Source organism: Podarcis gaigeae (genome assembly GCF_964106915.1).
Source record: "Podarcis gaigeae genome assembly, chromosome: 12".
In the NCBI taxonomy this organism is placed as follows: Eukaryota; Metazoa; Chordata; class Lepidosauria; order Squamata; family Lacertidae; genus Podarcis; species Podarcis gaigeae.
The window spans coordinates 45,404,962-45,429,995 of record NC_139688.1 but is presented as its reverse complement, the minus strand read 5'-3'; the positions used below and the strand labels follow the sequence as shown (position 1 = coordinate 45,429,995).

At 42.9% G+C, this 25,034-nt stretch overlaps 2 protein-coding genes and 1 pseudogene across 3 annotated transcripts in view; 1 reads left to right on the top strand and 2 right to left on the bottom strand.

Moving 5' to 3' along the window:
* The window catches only part of ABHD5 (abhydrolase domain containing 5, lysophosphatidic acid acyltransferase), a 28,261-nt gene extending 9,717 nt beyond the window's left edge, over nucleotides 1-18,544 (top strand). Inside the window, exons 2-7 of the mRNA XM_083706032.1 lie at nucleotides 7,457-7,542; nucleotides 8,810-9,182; nucleotides 12,425-12,579; nucleotides 13,426-13,537; nucleotides 14,871-15,057; nucleotides 17,195-18,544. Of these exons, the coding sequence (XP_083562158.1) occupies nucleotides 7,457-7,542; nucleotides 8,810-9,182; nucleotides 12,425-12,579; nucleotides 13,426-13,537; nucleotides 14,871-15,057; nucleotides 17,195-17,284 (1,003 nt within the window). The 3' untranslated portion in view covers nucleotides 17,285-18,544. The remainder of the gene's footprint in view (nucleotides 1-7,456; nucleotides 7,543-8,809; nucleotides 9,183-12,424; nucleotides 12,580-13,425; nucleotides 13,538-14,870; nucleotides 15,058-17,194) is intronic.
* Nucleotides 647-1,632, bottom strand: LOC310828441 (profilin-2 pseudogene; annotated as a pseudogene). Its single transcript has one exon. The product of its transcript is annotated as a profilin-2 pseudogene (transcript).
* Nucleotides 18,545-21,867: 3,323 nt separating the features above from the next.
* The window catches only part of LOC310828442 (uncharacterized protein), a 104,231-nt gene continuing 101,064 nt past the window's right edge, over nucleotides 21,868-25,034 (bottom strand). The window contains exon 4 of the mRNA XM_083706142.1: nucleotides 21,868-22,464. Coding sequence (XP_083562268.1) covers nucleotides 22,388-22,464 — 77 coding nt within the window. The 3' untranslated portion in view covers nucleotides 21,868-22,387. The remainder of the gene's footprint in view (nucleotides 22,465-25,034) is intronic.

The window sequence follows — 25,034 nt, the reverse complement described above, 5'->3', positions numbered from 1 at the left end:
CTTCAAAAACATACACTGATATCAGAGCAGCAAATCTTATTTCTCAGTTAATGATCTGACAGACTGATCTCAGACTAGGCTATAGGTGTATAGCTGGAGGTGGTAGTTTGTTGACAATGACAATGCAATTTCATATAAAAACCCAGGCTGCAAATCAGATTGGTCCTATGAAAAAATGAAACTGGACACACTCCAGATGGTTACACTGGGATATCTAAAGTCCACGATGGCAGCCTTTTTACATTTCAACTACAGAACAGGAGCTGGCAAAAACAAAATTACGTGCCTGATTCTATTGCGGTGATGGAATGTCCCTGGGGATTCATTCAAGATGGGGATGGTAGTGAAGGGGAGGGGAGAAGAGCACCGGCACCTTTTCGTCGTTTTGCAGTTACCCTTTTAAAAGCAGGATGCGCTTCAGACACCATGAACAGTTTTGCAAGTCTACACAGAAGAGCAGCAAAAAGCTAAAGCAACACTTGTGACAGTTTTCAAGCAGCAAATTGGTTAAACAAACCAGGCAATTTATTTAAAAATGTATATATATAGATAGATAGAGATGGAAGCAAACAAAAAAGAAGAGTGGATTAAAGGGGGAGGAAACCATGCTCTACAAAAGGAAGACTAATGAGCTGTGTAATGAGGAGGCATTGATCAATCTGGATTGTACAATCGCCACCTTATCTAGTTTAATTTAAATTGGTTTGGTTCTCAATGCCACACCAATTGCTAAGACAGGTAACACCTGGACTTGGCATGATTGCCTCCCAAGGCTTCAACGTATCATGCATATCGTCTTTTGTGTTGCAAAAGATGGTGCCAGATGCAGAACATAGGTGCAACAATGATTACATACAAGCAAAAAGGGTAACTGGAGCCATGACAATAGGGAAATGTGCAAATAAAACCGCCATCTGTAGGCTGGTAGTACTTTTAGCACAAGTGATGGTGATGAAAACAGTTGCTCTGTGGATGGGGAGAGGCTGCTTAGACGTCAGGCCTCCTCAACTATAAAGCCAGTTCATAAGCTTTCTTGTCTCCATGGACACCTTCCCTTTCCCATGGCCATAACCAATGCTGGGGTACACAAGGAAACAAGGATGAACAGAATTAAAGAAAGAATAACACCTTTCCCCACCAATAGAGGGATACAAAGGAGAGACAGGTTCATACCCCATCACCCTACATTGCTAATAAAGTTTCCACAATGTAGCTTGAGGCCAGGGAAGTTTAATAGCAATTTCCCCTGATACTTAACAGTCTGCCTAGCAACTAGAACCCAGAGTCTCTCAAGTATTTTGACACTGAGTATGCCTTCTTATTCAATCCGCCTCCATGGACCCCTTCTTTGCCCATTACAAAGACCAAGACTCGACCAACTCTGCCTACAGCAACATTATATGTTGGCTCGCCACCTTGGCTCTTTGTCCTGATGTCCATTGTACAGTCACCATCCACATAGAGGCTATCTCTGAGCACAGAGCACTTCTTTGCACCCAGAGTTAGACCATTGGTGAAGAAACCCTTGCGGTCTTTTCCTACAATCATATCTATTTCTACAGGGACAATGGCGGCCTCCTGGCAGCAGCCATTACACACCAGGTTATCCACGTAGTTCTGCCAGCCTGCCATCTTTGGCTCACGCCTGGCGGATGGGTTGGCGGGGAAGGAGGAAGAAGGAAGGAAAGGAAAGGGAGGAGGGAAGAGAGAGGAAGCCGGGACTCGAGGCGGGCGGGAGGGAAAGAAGGCGAGGACAAGAGGAAGTGGGGAAAAGAGACACACAAAGAGAGAGAGAGAAGAGAGAGAGAGAGAGAGAGAGAAGGCAGAGGGAGAGCAGCCCCGCAGCAGATGAGACTCTCTGGTTTGCTGCCTTTATCACCTTTTAGGCAGTATCTGGGAGGAGGAGGATGCAGGGTCTTCTCGCTATAGGAAAACAGGTTAGTTACTTGAAGTTGCAGTGGGGGTTTACTATCCTCAAGAGGACAAAAAAGAAATAATTCCTTAGTAAGTATTTGACACTTCGACTACTTCAATGCGCTCTACGTGGGGCTACCTTTGAAGGTGACCTGGAAACTGCAATTAATCCAGAACGCGGCAGCTAGACTGGTGACTGGGAGCGGCTGCCGGGACCACATAACACTGGTCCTGAGAGATCTGCATTGGTTCCCAGTACGTTTCCGAACACAATTCAAAGTGTTGGTGCTGACCTTTAAAGCCCTAAACGGCCTCGGTCCTGTATACCGGAAGGAGCGTTTCCACCCCTCATCGTTCACTGAGATCCAGCACCGAGGGCCTTCTGGCGGTTCCCTCATTGCGAGAAGTGAGGTTACAGGGAACCAGACAGAGGGCCTTCTCAGTAGTGGCACCTGCCCTGTGGAACGCCCTCCCTTCAGATGTGAAGGAAATAAGTAGCTATCTTATCTTTAAAAGACATCTGAAGGCAGCCCTGTTTAGGGAAGTTTTTAATACTTGATGCTGTATTGTTTTTAACACTCGATTGGAAGCCGCCCAGAGTGGCTGGGGAAACTCAGCCAGATGGGCGGGGTATAAATAATAAATTATTATTATTATTATTATTATTACTTCCTTCTCTGTAATAAAGAACATCTTTCTTAAAAATATGAATGTACTTTCTCCAGATGGGTTGCATAAAACTCCGTACTCTGCTCATTTTCAGGAGAGAATTGTTCTTATTAATGGGAGGAGTGACAAGTCTGCATCTCCTTGCTGAATCCCAGGCATACTGTGCTAATTGTAGTGCTGATGAATCTGTTGTTGGAGGATCCTAATTTAGGGTGGGGAGGATTAAAAATGGATTAGTGAAATTTATGGAGGATGAAGCTGTCAGTGGCTACTGGTCATGATGGCAATATTTCTTCCATTGTTGGCAGCAGAGTGCTTCTGAATAGCAGCTTCTGGGGATCTTGAGTGGGAGGGCTACAACACAGTGTTTGAAAATAGCCAGGCCCATTAAGAAATGAAATTAGACAGGCGCATGAACTATATCTAAAGTTCAAGTCCAGCTACCTCCAAGGTTTGTTCCTGTGCTTTCAAAAAACTGGATGCTTTTTAAAAACTATATTTTAGTTTACTTTTTAAAATCATATTCTATTTTAGATACGTAGCCCAACTTCAAAACAAAGTAGCTCAAGGCAAAACAATATTACTAAAAACTTGGGTTTAGAACGTCACGCATAGTACTCTGTGTATGCACAGAGCAGTTTTCAGTTCTCTTCTCTGGAAACAGCCCCTGCATCCCCCCAGAAGCCTCTCCTGAAGGTCTGGGAACTCTCCAGAGTCACAGCCCATGAAACATAAGGGGCTGCCTGCAGATCTGGAAAATTATCAAGTGTTTCGCCTGCACATCTATATCTCCTTGTTTCTAGCCGTCCACTGTTGTAGATATGCTACAATATGACATCCTGAGTAGTCTGTGAAATAATTTGTAGTACTAAAATTTTGACCGCATTGGCATTTTAATGATTGTTGAAGGGCTAACTGATACTATGCACAGGAAAAGGGTGGTTTGTAACATCCAGGTACAAAAAAGAATTGAGTGACTTGCATGTACATTTTGAGGGCAGGAAGTACGCATTTATGACTGTGAGCAATGGACTTTGATTTCTCTGTTCCAGCACAGTTGATTCATTGTACCACCTCTACTCAGGCAATATCTGCAAAGTTTATGTGTCACTTGCCTATATTACAGACAATCTTAAGAGTATTAGTACAGATGTTTACAAATGTGAGATGATAGGTTTGAGGGTTTGCTGTTGACATGTTTAATAGAACATGTGGTCACTCGCTATATATATATATATATATATATATATATATATATATATATACATATATATATATTCCTGCTAGATCAGATCACCATCTAGGTTAGTATCCCCATAGCTGTTAGCAACCAAGAGTTGCTGCGAAACCCCCAAGCCAATGTATGAAGGTAGTGATCCTTATCCTTTGCCCTCAGCAACCAGTATTCAGTGATGTGCTGGCTTTGAACCCAGACGTTGCATTGAGCTGCTATGACTAATAGTATAAACCCCTCCATGAATTTGTCTTAATCCCCTTTAAACTCCATCACCAGTAGCAGTCTGGTGACACCTTGCCCCACGACTTCTAATGACCATCCCCAATGGCTTCCTATAGATCAAGAGTTTCCTAAACTTGGGTCTCCAGCTCTTTTTGGACTACAATCCCCATCACCCCTGAACACTGGTCCTGGTAGCTATGGGTGGTGGGAGTTGTAGTCCGAAAACAGCAGGAGTCCCAAGTTTGGGAAACCCTGATAGAGATATTGGTGGCAGGATAGCACCCTACAGCAAACCAAAAGTGCCCCCTTTTCCAGCCACTTCTGGTTCACTGCGGTGCACACATGCGCAGTCATGCATCAATCGGATGCACGTCAATTGGGCGTTGCCTATACTTTAAAATTGCAAACCACCTTGGGTACCTTGGCACAGAAAGGCAGTCAATGCAATACATTAATAACGCAGGTGTTTGCAATCTCTTTGTGGATTGCAGGCCTGGGGAAAAATTGTCTGATGCTTCCACGCATGCAAGATATTCTGAAATGTATGTTTGTACATCTTTAAAAAATTAGATCTTAAAATTTTAGAGACTTGGCTATTTTTCTGGTCCGGTAACATGCAACTTACGCGCATTTAACTTGTGTGCATTCTGTTTTACATGCTTGGCAAAAACAAAAACCTTTTTTAAGAGGACAGGAGTCTGGGGGGAAAGAATTTGGCAGTCCTGCCCACCATTGAACCCAGTGTGTTTTTACTAGATGTGGTTTTGGCTGTACGCACTTATCCCTGGAACGTAAACCCTGTGTAAGTTTAAAGGTAAAGGGACCCCTGACCATTAGGTCCAGACGTGACCGACTCTGGGGTTGCAGCGCTCATATCGCTTTATTGGCCGAGGGAGCCAGCGTACAGCTTCCGGGTCATGTGGCCAGCATGACTAAGCTGCTTCTGGCGAACCAGAGCAGTGCACGGAAACGCCGTTTACCTTCCCGCCAGAGTGGTACCTATTTATCTACTTGCACTTTGATGTGCTTTCGAACTGCTAGGTTGGCAGGAGCAGGGACCGAGCAACAGGAGCTCACCCCGTTGTGGGGATTCGAACTGCCGACCTTCTGATTGGCAAGTCCTAGGCTTTGTGGTTTAACCCACAGCGCCACCCACGTTCCACCATGTAAGTTTAGAATTGCCTATACTCCATTTCAGATGCGCTTTAAGGAACAAACACACACACAAAATGGCCGGATTCCAGGTGGCTGTATGTGGTGCTCTTTGCACAAACTTGAGCTTTTCTGACCCCTTTCCTGCTACCCATGTCCCTGAAAAAAAAAAACCCCAAACCACCCCAGTTCCCTCCGGGCAAGGTGTGATGCAGCCAGTGGGCAAGGGGGATTGACGATGTACATTATTGGTGCATGTGGCTTTCCATAGATACATACTGCTTTTTAGAATTCTAGCCTTCGTTACCTAGAATGAACCTTTGTCAAACTTATTTCCCTTTGCGTGCGCACGTTTAAATGAAGGCAGCAGGAGGAAGGATTGAGAAATAAGTTGTTTGTGTAAAAGTTGCATTAAGGTCAAGGCCTTTGGTGGCAGGAGGGGGTTTTGTTTTGTTTTTTTCAAAGGTCCCAGAGCACGGTCTGAAGGTATGCGATAGATAACAGCAGGCTCGCTGCTGTTAAGGGGGTCTGATTTTTGTCAGTGCCTGTCTGGACGTGAAACTGCCTGGCCAGTCTGCGTACCCTGCCTTGAGTCTCGTGACGAGAGGGAGGCTAGGTATAAATGTAAAAATTATTGTCATTTATGTTATGAGTGGTGGTTTTTTTAAAAAAAAAATAAAAAAGCATATGCATGCATGCATATATATGGAGACAATAGGTGCACTTAAAAAGCATATTGTATAAAATGGGGGGGTTGTATAGTTACACACACATAACACACACATAGCTGGTCAGTTGCATAACTAAAGGCTATGGACTTTCCTCGGACGTGACCTGTTTTATATCCTGTGCCATAAAACTTTTGTGTAAGGTCATGATTCAAGCTAATAATGTGTACACACAAATAAATGAGATAAAGTGTTTCTTCCTACCCTGTGCTATAATTAACTACCAAGACGGCAGTTGTTTTCCTGCTTTCCTCCACTGACCTGACCACTCCTTTTCATGCCCTTACTCCTAACCACCATCCCACAGCAGACGTTTTTTACCCCAGATGTAGGCACCATGCAAGAGGTGCTTTTTGGATTCCCCTGAAGAGGCTAAATTTAATTATCACTGATTTGTGAGGTACCAGATGTTACTAAATGTTGTGATCTGCGGTCCTTAAGGTTTGTGCGACTAGAACTGGCTTTGACTGCCACTGGCTTTTGATGGCAAGGTGTATAAGCAGTGTTCAAAATTAGCCACTTGCGATCAAGTGAAGATGCGTGGGCTGCAAGATAGCGCCTGACATCTCCACCATCTGGAGGTGCATGCCTGGGACCTGGACTGCTTTCACACACTAATACCTCGTCCTGTAGAATTTGATCAGTTATATTTTATCTGCATAATCAGAATGAATTCAAGGAAGCAAAATGCTTCTTATGCGCAACCTGAGCAGGAGCAGTGAATGTTATAGCTAATTGTTGTAGCTTTTCTTTACCTACCCCACTCCACTGACCTGCTCACAGTTGTTCTTCTGTTTTGAATAGTAGTAATAGGCCAATATATGTGTGTGTGTGTGTGTGTGTGTGTGTGTGTGTGTATACAGTGGTACCTCAGGTTACAGACGCTTCAGGTTACAGATGCTTTAGGTTACAGACTCTGCTAACCCAGAAATAGTACCTCAGGTTAAGAACTTTGCTTCAGGATGAGAACAGAAATCGTGCAGCAGCAATGGCAGGCCCCATTAGCTAAAGTGGTGCCTCAGGTTAAGAACAGTTTCAGGTTAAGTACGGACCACCGGAACAAATTAAGTTCTTAACCCGAGGTACCACTGTATGGGGGGGGGGGACCTGTCCCTGGATCAAGTGACTTTTCTTTTTTAAGTTCTCAAAGTTCTTAACCTAGCTGAATGTTGTCAACTGAACTAGCCAGATGTTTAACTTAGCATCAATCACAGTCAGTCCATCATTTGAAAAATAAGACTTTAGGGCCGTCTTGCCCCAAAATGGCAACTAGACATCCTGTTTTGGCGACTGTAGAGTTGGCTTAAGGAGCCATTTTTCACCTAGGTTATATATCTGAGTTTCTAACACTGTGTGTAAGATATTTTAGATATTGCTGAGTGTATTGGTGATGGCCACCAAATGCAAGTCCAAATGAATTTCCAATTCTCTCCTTCAGTGATTAGCCAAGAACTCTTAATCCCTTGCACACGGCCTACTTACAGTTAGTAGCATATAAGTGTTTAATACAGTTGTTTCACTCTCATTACTCTAGGTCAGGATGGCTGTCCAGTTGGCTGCCTGCTTGGTGTCCTACATCACTGGTACATCTTAAGGATGCTGAAGAGAAAATATTGAAATGTAAGCACTTTGTGGTAAGAAACCTCAGGAATTACTACACGTGAGCACCGTGGAAAGAATGTGGGGTTTTCATCAGGCCTTGTTCAAAGCACAGTTGTCGATATCTTCTGCTAGGGATTGAGGGTTTTGTGAAATTTTCATTAGGCTGATTTTTCCCCCTCCCTGTAAAAGAAGAATGAGTGGGACCAGAGTTATGCTAGTTACACATCCAGACAGGCAGTTCTTGTGAGATCTGCTCCAGATAAATACCATCAGTGAATAAAGTTTTGAGGATGTAGGGCAGTATGACTTCCGCCTTTGAACTTTTTTTTCTTTTTCTTTTGGTGTGATTGGTCCTGAGTTACTGTTGCACTTTTTGACCATTGTCCTACCTTCTTTTTTCTTTAGCTTTTCCTAAAATTAATTCATTTGTGCAATCTCTTATTTGAACACAAAAAGGACTTACAAAAGATAAGCAAGTATAGTACTATACAAATCCAATATATTATTATTATTATTTGTTGAATTTATATACCGCCCTATACCTGGGGGTATCAGGGCTGTTCACAGAATAAAAATATAAAACCACAAAATACATAATAGAAATAAAAACAGCAACCCAATAGCCCCCACCCCCAAAAAACATGTTTTAAAAGGGTATAGGATATCAATCCGATCAACCAAAGGCCTGGTTATAAAGGAACGTTTTTGCCTGGCGCCTAAAGGTGTATAATGAAGGTGCCAGGCGAACTTCCCTGGGGAGGGAATTCCACAGAAGGGAGCCACTGCAGAGAAGGCCCTGTTCTTGTGTTGCAACTAGACCTCTCAATGAGGCACACGAAGAAGGGCCTCAGAATATGATCTCAGGGTTCAGGTATGTTCATATCAAAAGAGGAGGCTCATGAGCTACCACACCTTTGTTTATCAGCAATTTAAAAAAATGACTCTGTAACCCTGATATCCTTCCAGATCTATCTGTGTTTAGCTCTTTAGCATTTGAGAATGTAGAGCATAAGGGATGGATGTTTGGCTTATACAGATTATTGCCTTTATGAGGTCTGGTAAGTTGTGCAAAGGCTACACAGTCCTCAAAAGGGGGAGAAATGTGAGCCTCATAACGTAACTCTGCCACCTTTATGGCAGGCGCTAATCCCTGCCATTCTGATTTTGTTATAAATGCTATGATGGAAGTGGGAGTATCTGTGGACATGCTGTAATAAACGCCCTTATTTTTATAGGGCTGTTTAGGCATCATTGTTTAATAAGATTTGCAATTCTCTTTCTTCAGGTATCACAAGTACATACAGTAAACAGTATGTCTTCATATCCAATGGAAACAAAATATGGACGCTAACGTTCTCCCACAGCCTCTCTCAGAAAACTCCCCTTGTCCTCCTCCATGGGTTCGGAGGAGGTGTTGGACTTTGGGCACTGAACTTTGAAGACCTTTGTGAAAACAGGACTGTGTATGCATTAGATCTGTTGGGATTTGGACGCAGCAGTAGACCGCAGTTTGACACAGACGCAGAAGTAGCAGAAAACCAGTTTGTAGAATCGATTGAAGAATGGAGGCGGAAAATGGGATTGGACAGAATGATTTTACTGGGGCACAACCTGGGAGGATTCCTAGCAGCTGCTTACTCACTGAAGTACCCATCAAGGTATCTGAAAATAATAGACAAGCGGAAGTTCTTCCGGCATTTCATTTGAAATTCAGTTATAGGTTTGACAGCATAACACTGTCAAACCTGTATGAGGCGGTCTGGTTAGAAAACATTCTCTAATGAGGTTGAGATAGAGCATTGTTGAAAAACTAGTTTCATAACTTTAAACTTAAAATGCAAATTGTATTTAACTTGCATCATATGTTTTCCTCTGATTGCACTTGCATGCAATGTAGGGTGTTTTCTACTTTCAAATTTCTCAGCGTACCTTAGATTTTATGTCCAGGGTGTAGCCGCAGAGTACTTGTAAGTTGTGGTGTAGCCAGACTACCCACTGTTTTTACACAGCCTCATGTCACGTTACCAGCATGCAGTCACACTGCCAGGATTTTTTTTTTTTAAATGCTTTTCGGAGAAAGCATGTTTTAGTTACATAGCAGAATAACAAGTGCAGGACGACAGTAACTATAGCATACTCATTTCTGTGTTAGCTACTTGAATTATGAGCTGGGCTTGAGCACAACTACAGAACAGAACCTAAAGGAGGGTTTTTGGTTTGGTTTGGTATTTCGTGTTCTCATTTTGTGTTTTTATGTTGCAAACCACCCTGTGATCGTCAGACGAAGGGTGGTATCCAGATAATAATAATAATAATAATAATAACAACAACAACAACAATAATAATAATAGCAGCAGCAGGGCTGGCTGGTAGTCCTTCAGATGTAGTTGGGCTTGAGCTCCCATCAGCCCCATCATGACCAGTGGTCAGGGGTGATGGGAATCAAGAGTCCAACAGCCTCTGGATGGCCACAGGTTAGCACTAAAGGAACTGGGGGTGGAGTGGGGAGATGGGTTTGTGATAGCAAAGGCAAGAAGCTATGGGCTAACCTAAAGCTGCAGTGTCTGAACAGAACTGAAACCCTGTCCAAGGCTGCCAGGTACCTAGAACTGGTCACATGCAAGTTAGCAAAACAATTCCATCTTTCTTTGTAAATGCCTACTCTTCAATGACTTTCATAGTATTGTTGCTTATTTACTTGCATGTGTTTCCTAGCAGGATGGTCTCAGTCATAGGAGCCAATTCCTTTAGCCCCCCAAATAAAATATTTGAGGGGGCCAGCCCCCCCCAAAAAAGTTGATGGGCATTGCCATTCAGATGGTGTGCATGTTCCGTGTTTTGTGGTCAGTTATGCAGGGTGGGGCTTACCTGGGAAAATTTTGGGGTGCTGTAAAATCCACATAACCGTATCTGGTGGTAACATGAATGTCTGCTCATGCTTTTACATAGATCATACCTCATTTTCCTTGGAGGCATCCGCTTTCATTTCTAGCCAGTGGCTGTGGCAAATGGTCAATTGGTTCTCGTCATAGGCACTTAGAAGCTGCCGTGTCCTGAATGAGATAATTGGCCCATATAGTTCAGTATTGCCTGCACTGACTGGCAACAGTTTTCCAGGGTTTCTAAATGGAGTCTTTCCCAGGCCAACCTGGAGATAATCGGCATTGAACTTGGGATTTTTGTTTTCCAAAGCATGTGCTCTATTACAGAGCTATAGAAGCAATTGCTGGATTAACCCACTACCTTATAATGTGTAACATTGGAGCTGAATAAGTAGGCAGTTTTTGGAAATTAAAATAGAACATGATGATTTGCTTTGGCTATCTCTGGAATGTCATATATTCTAAGGAAATTGATGTGTTTAACTGGGCAGATACCACTATCTCTCAAGAACTAGAATGCTGACGAACCCAAAGGATTGGAGTATAAAGGACAAATATTTGCAAAATGAGTTGAGCTTTACATTTAAAGGAAGTACGTAAATACCATTCTTATGCTGCAGGACAAGTATGTTTAAGAGAAGTTTTCTATGTAAAGAAGGAAGGCTGACCTTTTCCTTAAATGCTACAGAATGCAAATCTTAAACAGGCAATTCCCAATGAAACTATCTGGAAACTAGTTGGGATATATTTCTGGCAGGCTTTTAAGAAATGAAATACAGATGCATGAAGTATGATTTGATAGTTGTGCATCCGTGATAAAAATGTGATGTTCAGGCTTATTAGCTATGAGTACCTTTCATACCAGGTGGCTGTAATAGTATTCAGGAAAAAGAGTTTCTTACCAGTAATGGTATAGTGCTGGAATCAAACATGCCAAGAATAGTTACAGGTGATCCACATTTTTTTTTTTTAAAAAAAGCGTACTTCTATTTGCAGCCCAATCCTAGCCTTTTTTCTTGGATGTAAGCTCCACAAATTTAATGCAAATTTACTAAGCTGTCTAGATGAATGCTGTTGCTCATCTTTATTTTTTTAAAAAAGAAAAAAGCTGGAAAGGCAGGCAGGCAAGAATGCTTTAGTGGACGATCATGCAAATGCTTGTTGCTTTTTTAATTCTAATTGGCTGAGGAAGCGAACACTAATGGAACATAAAAGACTAACATATCACTATGAAGATGGTGACTTTCCTTGCACAAATATCAGTTTTGTATCATGCGATAAAAACAGCTAGTTGGAGATGCACCCCTTTTCACTCTGAAGAAAAATTGAGCCTTGCTTGTCTCTTAGTGAATATATATCTTAGTTCTTCATGCAGTTTTATCACCTTTAGCCAATTCCAGATCATATATGGCTGGACAATTACAAATGTTATTCTAGAGTATGCAAGTGGTAAGAGAGTGCTTATATGGAGATCTGTTTAGTACTTGGCTGTATTGAGATCTTCTAATGACATATACCTAGTGATTGGCTAGTGTATAGACTATTCTGATGTGACATTTTAGTAGTTCAGCAAGGCTGCCATCTTACACACATGTACTTCCAAGAAAATCCCTTGCACGTATATGATTATGTGTCACATAGAATCATAGCTAGCTATCTCTAATCACAGGTTAAAGCACAGATTTGCACAGACTGTAGGAAATACTCTGGGTTGCATAATACTACTAGCAGCTGCGCAGTAAATGTCCTTTAAATTTTGACCGCCCATAATCTCCTTTTGTTTCTTGAAATTGGGGCATTTATTCTATAGGGAGGGGAGGGTAATACTTAAAAGGAGTTGAGGCAGTAGCAGGTGGCAGAGCTTTGTTCTGTGTTAAGAGCAGGAGCAACCTAAAATCATTTCATCCGAAAGCTAAGTTGGGGTAAAAATACACTTGGTGATGCTGGCTCTAAAATACCACGTGTACTATAATATATGTGTTCCTATTGACAAAACGTCCTAATTTTTATACCTGCAGAGCAAAACATCTCATATTAGTGGAGCCGTGGGGTTTCCCAGAGAGGCCTTCCAGTGCCGAACACGAGAGGCCCATTCCAATCTGGATCAAAGCACTTGGAGCAGTTTTGAGCCCATTTAATCCACTGGCTGGTCTCAGAATAGCAGGACCCTTTGGTGAGTGCTAGCTAATGGTTTGTGCTGGTGCCATTGCCTCCTTAACAAAGGGATTACCATCTGCCATCAGTTCTGAAAATGTAATAGCTTAGACTTTAGGGGAGCTTTCAGTCCCCATCTGCCCCACACCAGCAGTCTAGTGCGGTAGGCAGTGCAGTGTTTTTAGGACACATGATCCCAATGGGCTGCCCCACTCACCATCCAAGCGGTCGCATTCTGCACTAGCTGCAGCTTTTGGGCAGTCTCCAAGGGCAGCCCCACATAACAGTGCATCGCAGCAGTCCAGGTGGCAGTTCAGAGAATGGACAGCCGAAGCCTGGCTGTCCCACTCCAAGAACAGCTGTAGCTGGTGCATTGGCCTAAGCTGAGCATAAGCACCCCTTCCCTAACTGCTTCTGCTTTCCAGCTAACTCACATGCTGTAACGATGTATTTATTCCATTATATGAGGAGGAGACTGCCATCTGCAGTGATGCTCAGTATGTGCAGATTCTACCACTCTGCCTAATTGCTCGGGCCTGTGCCTCTCTCACTAGAGTAAAACGGAGATGGGGATCAGGATCAGCCATGTTTAATTCTCCTTAAGATGACAAAACTGTTGCGAGCTGCATTCTCATTGGTGTTGAAGGCTGCGGGTAATCGGTGACGGGGGCACATACTGGAGGCCGGCAGCCCACCATTTGTCTTCTAGCTGCTGGGTGGTGGAACAGATCACTCCGGATAGAGAAATGGAGATCTTCATTCTTGACGATCCACAGCTGCGAAGCACCGTTGCTGATCATTTTTAAAGCACCACCCTGCACCCACCTGCCAGGTTCTAATTCTTTTTCGCCTTGATTCACGACAGGATTGAGCCTTGTACAGCGCATTAGGCCCGACTTCAAGAGAAAGTACTCGTCCATGTTTGATGATGACACGGTCACTGAATATATCTACCACTGCAATGTGCAGTCGCCAAGGTAAGCATATGTTAGCAAGTCCTAGATGCTCACAGCAGTAGCAGCACATGGGGCAGCGCAAGTGATGTAGCGTAGGTTGCCAGCTAGAATAACCTTGACCGTGATATCCTTGCCCAGCCAGGATGCATAAGAGGCATTCTTACGGGCTTCCCTACACGTGCAAAAATCTCTTGCCCTAGCAGGCCGGCAAAGTCTACTTCCTGGAAAGATTAGAATTTCCTGTTTAAAGATGGCAGGGCAAGTTAAGTGGGACCAAAGTACAACTTTGTCTTCTACATGGCTTAATATAATAAATGGGGCGTTCTGTTGTGATATTTAGTAAACTGTAGAATAAATTGCTTTTTTGCCATTAATTAATCCAGCTGATGGGTTACAAAATTCACTTTAATCATCTGGGGGCTGTTCAGCTCAGCAAACTTTTGGGATGAGAGGTCTTGAGGTTGCTTTGCCAGCCCTCTGGCGCCATTTTGATTGAACATTTGCTGTACACTTTCCATGGTTTTACGATTTTAAGCACTCCATCCCGAGGAAGCTGCTTCTTATCCATGGAAATAAAAAAATTCCTTCCAGTAGCACCTTAGAGACCAACTAAATTTGTTATTGGTATGAGCTATCGTGTGCATGCACACTTCTTCAGATACACATTTTGACTACAGTGGTACCTCGGGTTACATACACTTCAGGTTACATACGCTTCAGGTTACAGACTCCGCTAACCCATAAATAGTACCTTGGGTTAAGAACTTTGCTTCAGGATGAGAACAGAAATCGTGCTCCGGCAGCGCGGCAGCAGCGGAAGGCCCCATTAGCTAAAGTGGTGCTTCAGGTTAAGAACAGTTTCAGGTTAAGAACAGGCCTCCGGAATAAATTAAGTACTTAACCCGAGGTACCACTGTATGGCAGACCAACACGGCTACCTACCTGTAACTTATCCTTGGAGAGAGAGAGAGAGAGAGAGAGAGAGAGAGAGAGAGAGAGAGATGGGGGTACTACCACCTAAGAATCAATATGTCTTTTTTTTTTTTTTTTTTTTTTTTTTTGCTGTGCTATACTTGCAAGGCTCCTGCATTATTGCTGTGCTTATTAAAGCATTAATCAGCTGCTGCTTCGTTTGTAATTTCTGGAAATGCGTTTTTGTATGGATGTTTGTGCTAATGGGAAGCTTCAAACCTTGATGTGTATTCTCACTTTAAATATACTTCATGTATGACAAAACTCAGAGAAGGCTTTTTTAAAAAAACAAGAACTGTGGTGTTAGGGAGTAGCAGATTGATATAGGCCAGGTACTCTGTGCCCGAAAATTCAGCTTCGTTTTTCATTGATATCTTTTAAGCGGTGAAACGGCTTTCAAAAACATGACGGTTCCCTATGGATGGGCGAAAAGACCGATGCTGCAGCGGATTGCCCACATGCACCAAGACATTCCTATCACTGTGATTTATGGAGCACGATCGTGCATAGATGGCAATTCGGGGACCACCATCCAGTCTCTGCGACCAAATTCATATGTGAAAACGATAGTAAGTGGGACATTCTAGACGCCGTGTTTGCCATTCGGAATTTGCCTGCTCCTCTCGTCTTTCAGTGACAGCTTTAGGATTGTAAGATCGCAGCGTAAAATTAAAACCCAAAATGAAAAATGAAATTTCCCTTTACAACGCTTTGCCAGCACTACTGTAAGACTTCCCTACCTTTCATGCATAAATGCAAAATGTAATATGTGTCCTTTAGATTGATTCAGAACTTCGTTTTCCCTTTTGCAGAGAATCCGTGGTTACAGTAATGCTGGCTAAACTCCCCTTGCTGAACAGATAAGGGTGAAGAGGATTTCTGCCCTTGACCCTTTAACACTTGCAAATCTTTCGGGTTTGGGAAGAGCCATTTCTGCAAGTTAGGCCACTACACTTACACAGATACACCTTGCCACAGCCAGCGGCAAACATCAAAAATGTGAATGCTGCCTCAAGGATATTATTCTATCCATCTTCAGCATGATTGCTGTAATGGTTGTGTGGGGTTACTTGTGCGTAAATTGCCTTCAGCTTAGTTAGATTGCTTGCCCAACCATGCTTAGGGTCAGAGCTCGCCCTCCGTGACCTGTTAGTCACTTGCAGAATCCGTCAGTGGGCGTTTCTTGAACCTCTTCCAGCATAAAAGCTGTTTGACGCCAAGTCTCCTCCTATGTTCCCTGCGCGGAATGCGTCTGCGCAAGTAAGGGGAAGGCAGGGGCGTGCCAGCGCTCTCTCCACTAGATTCGGGTGAAGGGTCTCGGAGCCCTGTCACCAATTCCTCCATCTCCCTCTCTTCTCTATTGGTGTTACGCTGAATTCCTTCCCCCCTGCTGGTCCCCTCTCCGGCATCGCTCTGGAGCCCTGCCTCCGCCTCTCGCTCTGATGTCAGTTCCCTGACAATTGCCATAGGAAAAACCCAATAAATCTAAAACTAATTTATCCCCGCCCCCAATTTTTTGCATAGTACGTGTAAGAAACACCCCTGAAGAGTAACACAACTTTTGCATTTCCTTTTTAAAAGTGATTTTTGCCTACATCAAATTACTCTTACAGCTTCAGTTGCTGTTTGGGGCAAACTAGTTTAAGCACTTGTGATTGTGGGGGGCGGGGGCAGGGAGATCATAAACAAGAATACCATCATCTTGTTTCTAAAATTTATTTAAATGAAGTTTGTTTATTTAAAAGTGTCTCCTGTGTACTGAGTTTTGCACAAAAATAGAGAGAATAGAGCCTTTGCCTGCTGCACTACAATCTAAAGAAAAAGTTGAGTCAGAGAGAAAAGAGAAAATCGGGGTGGAAGGAAGGAATTAAGCATTTTGCGTTTTAGTATTCCTGTCACAAATTCCTCCTACATCCTGTTTGGTTTTGTTGACTTTATCAGCTGGAGACAGAATTCAAGTTGAAATTAAAATTACGTGTGTGAACAGTGACTTGGTTCCTTATCATTATGCTGGTGCAAATTTTCAGCAGTGTGCTGGTATCCCAAACTGGAAAAGGGGGGTGATAGTGGCTTGCTTAGCTCAGAACCTTAAAAAGTTATGGCTCTACAGAGCCACCTGTGTCAAAGCAAGCGTGAACTGGATAATAGTTGGGTCTTTTACATTGGGGCTGCAAGTAAAGGCAGAAACCCTTGACCTGAGTTTTTGCCCATGCTGTTGTAAAAATGTGGATTTTGGGGGAGGATATATTTTCGTAGGCGATCGCCAATGAAGCCGTTCTAAGAGTAAAGTCACTGATAGACGTAAGTAGCTTAAATCAATTTACTTCAGTGGATCTGTTCTGAGTACAGTCGTACCTCAGAAGTCGAACGGAATCCGTTCCGAAAGTCCGTTCGACTTCCAAAACGTTTGGAAACCAAAGTGCAGCTTCTGATTGGCTGCAGAAAGTTCCTGCAGCCAATCGGAAGCCGCGGAAGCCCCGTTGGATGTTTGGGTTCCAAAGAATGTTCACAAACCGGAACACTCACTTCCGGGTTTGTGGCGTTTGGGAGCCGAAACATCTGAGTTCTGGGGTGTTCGGGATCCAAGGTACGAGTGTATGACTTAGTTGACATCACCTTAAATTTAATCACTTCATTGGCTAGGAAGAGCTCTTTTTCTTGCAAGTACCTTAAATTGATTCCCCCTCCCCTTCTCCTCTTCCATAGGCTATCCTTGGTGCTGGTCATTATGTGTATGCTGATCAACCTGAAGACTTCAACCAGAAAATAAAAGAGATCTGCAATTCTGTGGACTGACAGCATTCTCTTCTTTGCAAAAGCCAGACACAATTGCAATTAAAAGCAATACTTTGCAGTATATTATAAAAGATAAGGAATACAGAGGTTTAGCAAGCAAACACAGATTTTGCTTGCACCACACCTTTCAAAACGTTTGCACAATTTAAACCATGTAGTGCCTTTTGCTGGGATGGGGAGAGAAAACATTGTACATTTTAGTTGGATGCTGTTCTTTATATATTTAGATAAGGTGTTTGTCTCTCTATATACAAATGTTAAACACATTTTAAAACTGGATTTTAATTTTTTTTTTTTTTAAGAATGTAGAGCTTTTAAAATGGTGTTCTACACATACAGCGAGCGTTTCAACATTCTTAATAATAATATACGTCGCAAAATTGCAGTTCGGCTACTTCAGCATTCAGAACCCATACATTGTAGCTTCTCAGTTTTTCATTGTGATAGGAAGGATTTGCGTAGGATATCTTCACATTTTATTCTACCTTATGAAGTGGACTTTGCCAAAATAATTAACAACGACGAACACCCAGGAAAAGAACAAACGTAGGAAAAGTTAGGGAAAGACTCAAGTAGTTATATTGGAACCTTTGTTCACTGCAGTAACTGTTGTTCTTGGGTCTTTGGTTTCCTAGGGGAGCTGCATTTTGTGGGATGCTAATATTGCTAATGCTTATGCTTTTAAAGAGACAATGTAGAATCCAGTGGATCTGAAGACTAATTGCCTTCACACAACCTGTTCATTTGGTGATAAGATTATTGCAAGATCTACTTCGGAACTGATTCTCATGTTTGTACAAGTTGGGATAGAATTCCATGTTTAATTAGTCCTTGGATAAAGTGGTCTCAAAGTGTGAATATGCTGTTTCTTATAAACTATTGGAATTTTGAGCCAGTCTGACTGGAAAATGCCTAACAGTCAAAAACCCAGGTATCCTGTAAGAAGAAGGTGTTTTAGATTAAATAAGACAGATGAATCAAGAAACCTAATCTTACCTCAAAATGTTTTTATTAAAATACTTGATTTTATGCAGTGTTTTTAATAAGAGCTTATTTAGGCTCTGGTTCTTTACAGAACTGTATGTTTTTAGGTACTTGGTTAATAATAAGATTAGCTGGGGGGTTTTGGTCAACTTTACAGCAATGGAATGCTTGTAAACCAAACTGTCTGCACAATAACTTATTGGTTAGCTTTTGAATGTTGGAATAACTACTGAATCTTCAATCTTTCTTACATAAAGTTTTTGAACCAGTCTGAAATGATGCTTGAAAATCAGTTATTTTGCTATCCCTTAAAGATACAATCTTGGATTGTATTAGAATAATGGACCATGTTCCCTGGCCAAGAGATAACATACCGTATTTTTCGGTCTATAAGACGCACTTTTTCCGTCCTAAAAAGTAAGGGGAAATGTGTGTGCGGCATATGGAGCGAATGCAGGCTGCGCAGCTATCCCAGAAGCCAGAACAGCAAGAGGGATTGCTGCTTTCACTGTGCAGAGATCCCTCTTGCTGTTCTGGCTTCTGGGATTCAGAATAATTTTTTTCTTGTTTTCCTCCTCCAAAAATTAGGTGCGTCTTATGGTCTGATAATACGGGACTTCCCTGTTGCTATGATAAACTCAGTCACCGCAACTCCTTGATCACAGTATGAAATTGATGCTGAGTATTGTCACCATTGATCAATCTAGTTGACTAAAATCAGTAATACAGAACCTTGCTTTTATTTTAAGTGCATTTCTCAAGTTAAGGAGTTGTGTAGTTAACGGAGAACTCTGACGACTCCGTGGCGATCAGCAGTTGTACATTTACAGCTGCTTCCCTAAATGCTGGCTAACCCAAAAATAGGCAGCGTGTTTTTGAACAAATATCATTTAATGTCTGACACTCCACATGACAGGTTATACAGTGGTACCTCTGGTTAAGAATTTAATTCGTTCCAGAGGTCCATTCTTAACCTGAAACTGCTCTTAACCTGAGGTACCACTTTAGCTAATGAGGCCTCCGGCTGCCGCCGCACTGCTGGAGCACGATTTTTGTTCTCATCCTGAAGCAAAGTTCTTAACCCGAGGTACTATTTCTGGGTTAGTGGAGTCTGTAACCTGAAGTGTATGTAACCTGAAGCGTCTGTAACCTGAGGTACCACTATATCTAGTTGTGTTTCTCCACTTATGGAAGGCTCTTTGATTCAACAGAGGCTTCCTTGTTTGGCTAGGAGGAAGAGGTTTGTTGGGTCCCCCTGAAAAAAAATTACCCTTCTCTTGCAAAAAACAACAACATGCACTATAGACACCCCTGTACCCTTTAGCAATAGCTAAACATCAGGTACAATATCCTAGCGCTGTAGTAGAAGCCATTGTGTCCATGGGAATTACTGTTTTAAACAAGGCAGATTGTCTGTTCTTTGTGGGACTGGGATCGAGGGAACCCAGGGTTCAAATTATTTTTTTGCATACCACCCTCCATCCGTAGAGCTCAGGGCAGTTCACAACATAAAATGGCAATATAAAACCCAAAATAGATAATAAAATCAAGAACAGCAACAAACTGTTGCCCCCTGGCAACACATCTAAAAGGGCATCGGATGTCAAATCAGCGCAAGGCCTGGTGGAAGAGAACGTTATTGCCTGGCACCTAAAAATGTATAATGGAGGCACCAGCCGAACCTCCCTGGGGAGACCATTCCACAGACGGAGAGCCACTACAGACAATCCCAGCACTTGGCTCTTAGGTGAGACTGACTGGCCCGTCTCACAATGAGGTTGTGAGGATAACAGTACTGTGGTACCTCAGGTTAAGTACTTAATTCGTTCCGGAGGTCCAAACTTAACCTGAAACTGTTCTTAACCTGAAGCACCACTTTAGCTAATGGGGCCTCCTGCTGCCGCTGTGCAGCCAGAGCACGATTTCTGTTCTCATCCTGAAGCAAAGTTCTTAACCTGAAGCACTATTTCTGGGTTAGCGGAGTCTGTAACCTGAAGCGTATGTAACCCGAGGTACCACTGTGAAGAAGAGGAGGAGAGCCAGTGCTATTTTTTTTTCTAGAATAAGAGGTGCCAGAACTCACCATGTTCTCTTATAACAGCAATGGTGCCCACCTGAGAGGTGCTGGAACTGAATTCCAGTGAGATCTGCCTGAAGAATCCCTGAGGAAAAGCCATGTACGTCACTTTGAGTTCTGTGGAGGAAAGGTGGGATAGAACAAAATTAGGATTGCTATCTGCTTATGGACTGCATTTTATAGTCGTCATGACAATCGGCAGTGAATTCCACACCCACCGTCCGTAGTAGCCTCTTTCAGGGATGCTAGCAAGGGTGTAGCAGGGTAGTTGGAGCCATGCTTAGCCCTTCCCTTGGAAACTGATTGTCAGTTACTGGTGTGGTTGCTCGAGAGCAAACAGGCAAGACTCCGACCTGTCTTTTCCAGGCTTTATTATTAGTGCAAACTATTTACAGGGATGCGGGTGGCGCTGTGGTCTAAACCACTGAGCCTAGGGCTTGCTGATCAGAAGGTCGGTGGTTCGAATCTCCGTGACGGGGTGAGCTCCTGTTGCTCGGTCCCAGCTCCTGCCCACCTAGCAGTTCGAAAGCACACAGTGCAAGTAGATAACTAGGTACTGCTCCGGCGGGAAGGTAAATGGCATTTCTGTGCGCTGCTCTGGTTCGCCAGAAGTGGCTTAGTCATGCTGGCCACTTGACCTGGAAGCTGTACACCGGCTCCCTCGGCCAATAGAGTGAGATGAGCGCCGCAACCCCAGAGTCGTCCGCGACTGGACCTAACGGTCAGGGGTCCCTTTACCTTTATTTACAGTGAAGAGTGGGGCTTCCCTCCTCGCCAGAGGAGGAATTGCTTTGCAAGATTTTCGGAGGTTCCCTATAACACAACTGCCCTTCCACCTCTCGCCTCTGAGCTGATGGCGGTTCCCTGACACTGATCCTCCACTTCTGTTCCTCTCCCAAGGCCATTTTGACCTAGCCAAACTTATTTTTTGTATCTGGAGAAAATGAGTGGAAAGGAAGAATTGCTTATAGGCTATAGTAGCGTTATGAGGCAAACAAAGCTTTGCAGTCCCATGTCGGCCTCCTTACAGGTCACTGTGCCAAAACAGGCCCTTTACACAATAGTTGCTATGTTACAGCATTGGGTCCCAAATGTTAACATCAAACCTGCACTTCCCAGAAGCAAGTGGAGATAATTACTGTTCCGCCAGGCATTCCCAGCTGGATGAATGCATCTTTGCCATGAGTATGTTCTGTTTTAAATGGAACTGCTGGGTTTTTGTATGTGTTAACTCTTTATTATAAGAGGAGATTAAATAAACATAAGAACAACAACAAAATAAATAGGAATTTCCCCCCAAAAAAGTGAGCAACAGAAGGAATGAATTGATGAGAAAAGAGAGGAATATATACATATATATTTGTTGTTGTTTAGTCGTTTAGTCGTGTCTGACTCCGTGACCCCATGGACCAGAGCACGCCAGGCACTCCTGTCTTCCACTGCCTCCCACAGTTTGGCCAAACTCCTGCTAGTACAGTAGCTTCAAGAACAGTATCCAACCATCTCGTCCTCTGTGGTCCCCTTCTCCTTCTGCCCTCCATCTTTCCCAACATCAGGGTCTTTTCCAGGGAGTCTTCTCTTCTCATGAGGTGGCCAAAGTATTGGAGCCTCAGCTTCATGATCTGTCCTTCCAGTGAGCACTCAGGGCTGATTTCCTTCAGAATGGAGAGGTTTGATCTTCTTGCAGTTCATGGGACTCTCAAGAGTCTCCTCCAGCACCATAATTCAAAAGCATCAATTCGGCGATCAGCCTTCTTTATGGTCCAGCTCTCACTTCTCATTTCCACTCACTTCCATACATCATTAATATCTATCTATCTATCTATCTATCTATCTATCTATCTATCTGAATGAGCGAGGTTTTATTTCCACAGATTTATAGGTTTAGCTGGATGTTGCAAGCCAGCTGTGCCATGCTGTGTGTGCATCAGATTAAAAAGCTATGGCCTGACACAGGAAAGACTCCCCCTGCTGCTGCCACCAGCAACTGTTCAGTGTAAACCAGCTTCCTTCCTCTAAAGTCACAGGAGACTCACCATGTTTCAAAGAGATGTGTGAACACTAATCTCCTCTTTCCCCTCCTCAGAGCATCTCTCTTCTCCACTTTTTCCGGCTAAAGCTGTGAACAAGAAATGACAGGGAAAGTTTTTTTTTTCCTGCCACTTGTGGGTGAATCTGAGAAACCTACATCTCTTGCCAGAGTAGTTACCGCTGAAGAAAAAAGGAAGGCATGGAGATCATCACTTCAGAGACACAGGGATGGTTTGGGGTTTTGTTCTTAAGAGGCAAAACACACACAGATGTTTTGCATTCTGCAGTTCTGCTTGCAGATTCCAGCTGCATTTCGAATACTTTTCAAAACAAAGTGCCACAGGAATGTTTGGCAGTAATAAATGGAACTGAACGTATTGTTGATGTTGATTTATTAATCTCCTTCAAAATGTATTAGCTGTCCTCTGGTGAGCGTTTTACTGCTAATTCTGTGTGCTGCAGAGTACAGTATGCGCACTGAGTGAACAACTTGGCTCTCCCCATTCCAAAAATAAATAAATTTTTACTTTTTCTAACTTTATGGATTACTTGCCAAACAGTATTGGGTAGGCTTTCAATGATCTTGATGAGGGGGCAGGGGGCTGTCAGTTCCAAAACCGGAGATACTTCCTCTCCCCTATTTTGCATGAATTGGCAATAATAATAATAATAATAATAATAATAATAATAATAATATACTTATTACCTCACCAGCATTCTAGTGTGCATTTCTAATGTACATTGGTGAGCGCAGTTTTGCCTGATCTCCATATTTTTGCAAGCATTTTTTCCGAATGTAAGGCATTTCAATGTTATTTTCTGTAATGTAGGCAGTTATGCAGGTTTCTCCTGTTATATGCTTTGTGCACCTTGTTTTTGTTGGAGAACTGCATCGCAACATTTGGAGAAGAGCAGATTTCAAAATGTAGCTGTGATTTTGGGTTTGCATATTGTTTTGGGAACCGCAGATTAGGAAGACTCAAACTGAACTGATACTTGAGTTCCAAAAAAAGGGGTGGTGGTGGTTTGAATCTCTATTGCAAGACTCAATTTCCTAATACAGTGGTATCTTGGGTTAAGTACTTAATTCGTTCCAGAGGTCTATTCTTAACCTGGAAAAGAATGTGACTATCTGGCTGGAACCCTGAACAGGAGCACTCCTGTGACAGATGGGCAAGCATTCCTTTGCAGGCCTCGCTCCAGTGTTGATAAAGGACAACTTTTTCAATACTAATGATTCCTTATAGATTGCTGAATATCAGTATGCTACATACATGGAGGTACTTAGATTTTCATTTGGATTAGACATGAAACTGTGCACATGCCACACACTTAAAGCACCTTGCTTCCTTCAAAGTTTCCTGGGAACTGTAGTTCATTATGGGTGTTGGGAACTGCAGCTCTGTGAAGGGGTAAACTACAGTTCCCAGGATTCTTGAGGGGGGTGCACTATAAATGTATGGTGTTTATGTAGCCTGATTCTCATTCACCTTGTACATGCAAAAGACCTGTGATGTAGAAGCATTCTAGCAAAATCACTTACAGTTATTGCAGTATTAATATTATTTCTCTAATGAACACATGGAAAGATCTGTGAAAGGAACCTATAGATGAAATTACAGGCAATTTTGTTTCTTCTAATACCCCCTTTTTAAGGGGGGGAACCTTTCTTTTAACATTCTAATTGTGTGCCACATTGAGAGAGTCAAGAGAATATACAGAAGCTATTTTAAATCAGGAACGTTTCATTTCCTGCTCACTTCCAGCCCATCTTAACAAAGATTTCAAATGCACTTGTGGAGTAGATGGGAATGTTAAGAGACGCTTGGAGGCTGACCGGAATATATATGAGGCAAACAGCGGAACTTAAGACAAGTTAGTGCAAATAGGTGGCAAACTAATGCAGTGCTTCAGAATTGGTGCTCATTTTCCAGACAGGATCCTGCAATAATTTATTGCCTACATGCAGTAATTCAGATTTCCACCTTCATTTATATAGCTTTTTAGCAACTGTCAAAAAACCACAGCGTCAGGCAAGATCAGTTCAAGGCTGCCATGATGATGTTATCCTCCAAACTTTGCCACTTTGAAGGACTATGAGTCAGACCAAACGCCATCCGTAAAAAAAAGCAGAACATTACCTATGAACTCTAGATGGCTTTTGGCTTGTTTTCAGTAGCTATCTATTGTCTGAACATCAAAAAGAAAGTGCAAGAATTAATCTCCGCTATCGTAACCCACAAAAAGAGGCATTATTAGAGCAGCTCAAAGCCACATTCCGGCCATTCAGGGAGAGTGTGAAGCAAAGGCCAGTCAGGAACTTGCTGCCCTCCAAGATGTTGTTGAAGTCCTCCTCCCACCACCTCAGAGCAACAACATCTGAAGGGCCATATCTATGCTCTAAAGATGTGCCGGGACAAGGGTGCTGCTGGTTTTTAATCTAGACCTGTGTCACAGGGTCCATAGTTTTCACCATGGGCTGATCTGGATTTTACAAGAGATGGGCCTTCATGGCTGCTGGAAAGGGCTGTGGTTCTTCTAAAAGGCAATTTATGTATGCCACTACTGCAACCCATGTTTCGTTAGCCCCAAAATGGAAAACGAGCGAGGTCCTAATCAGGGCTGTCTTAAGTATATGCGGCACCGGGGTGCAAAGAT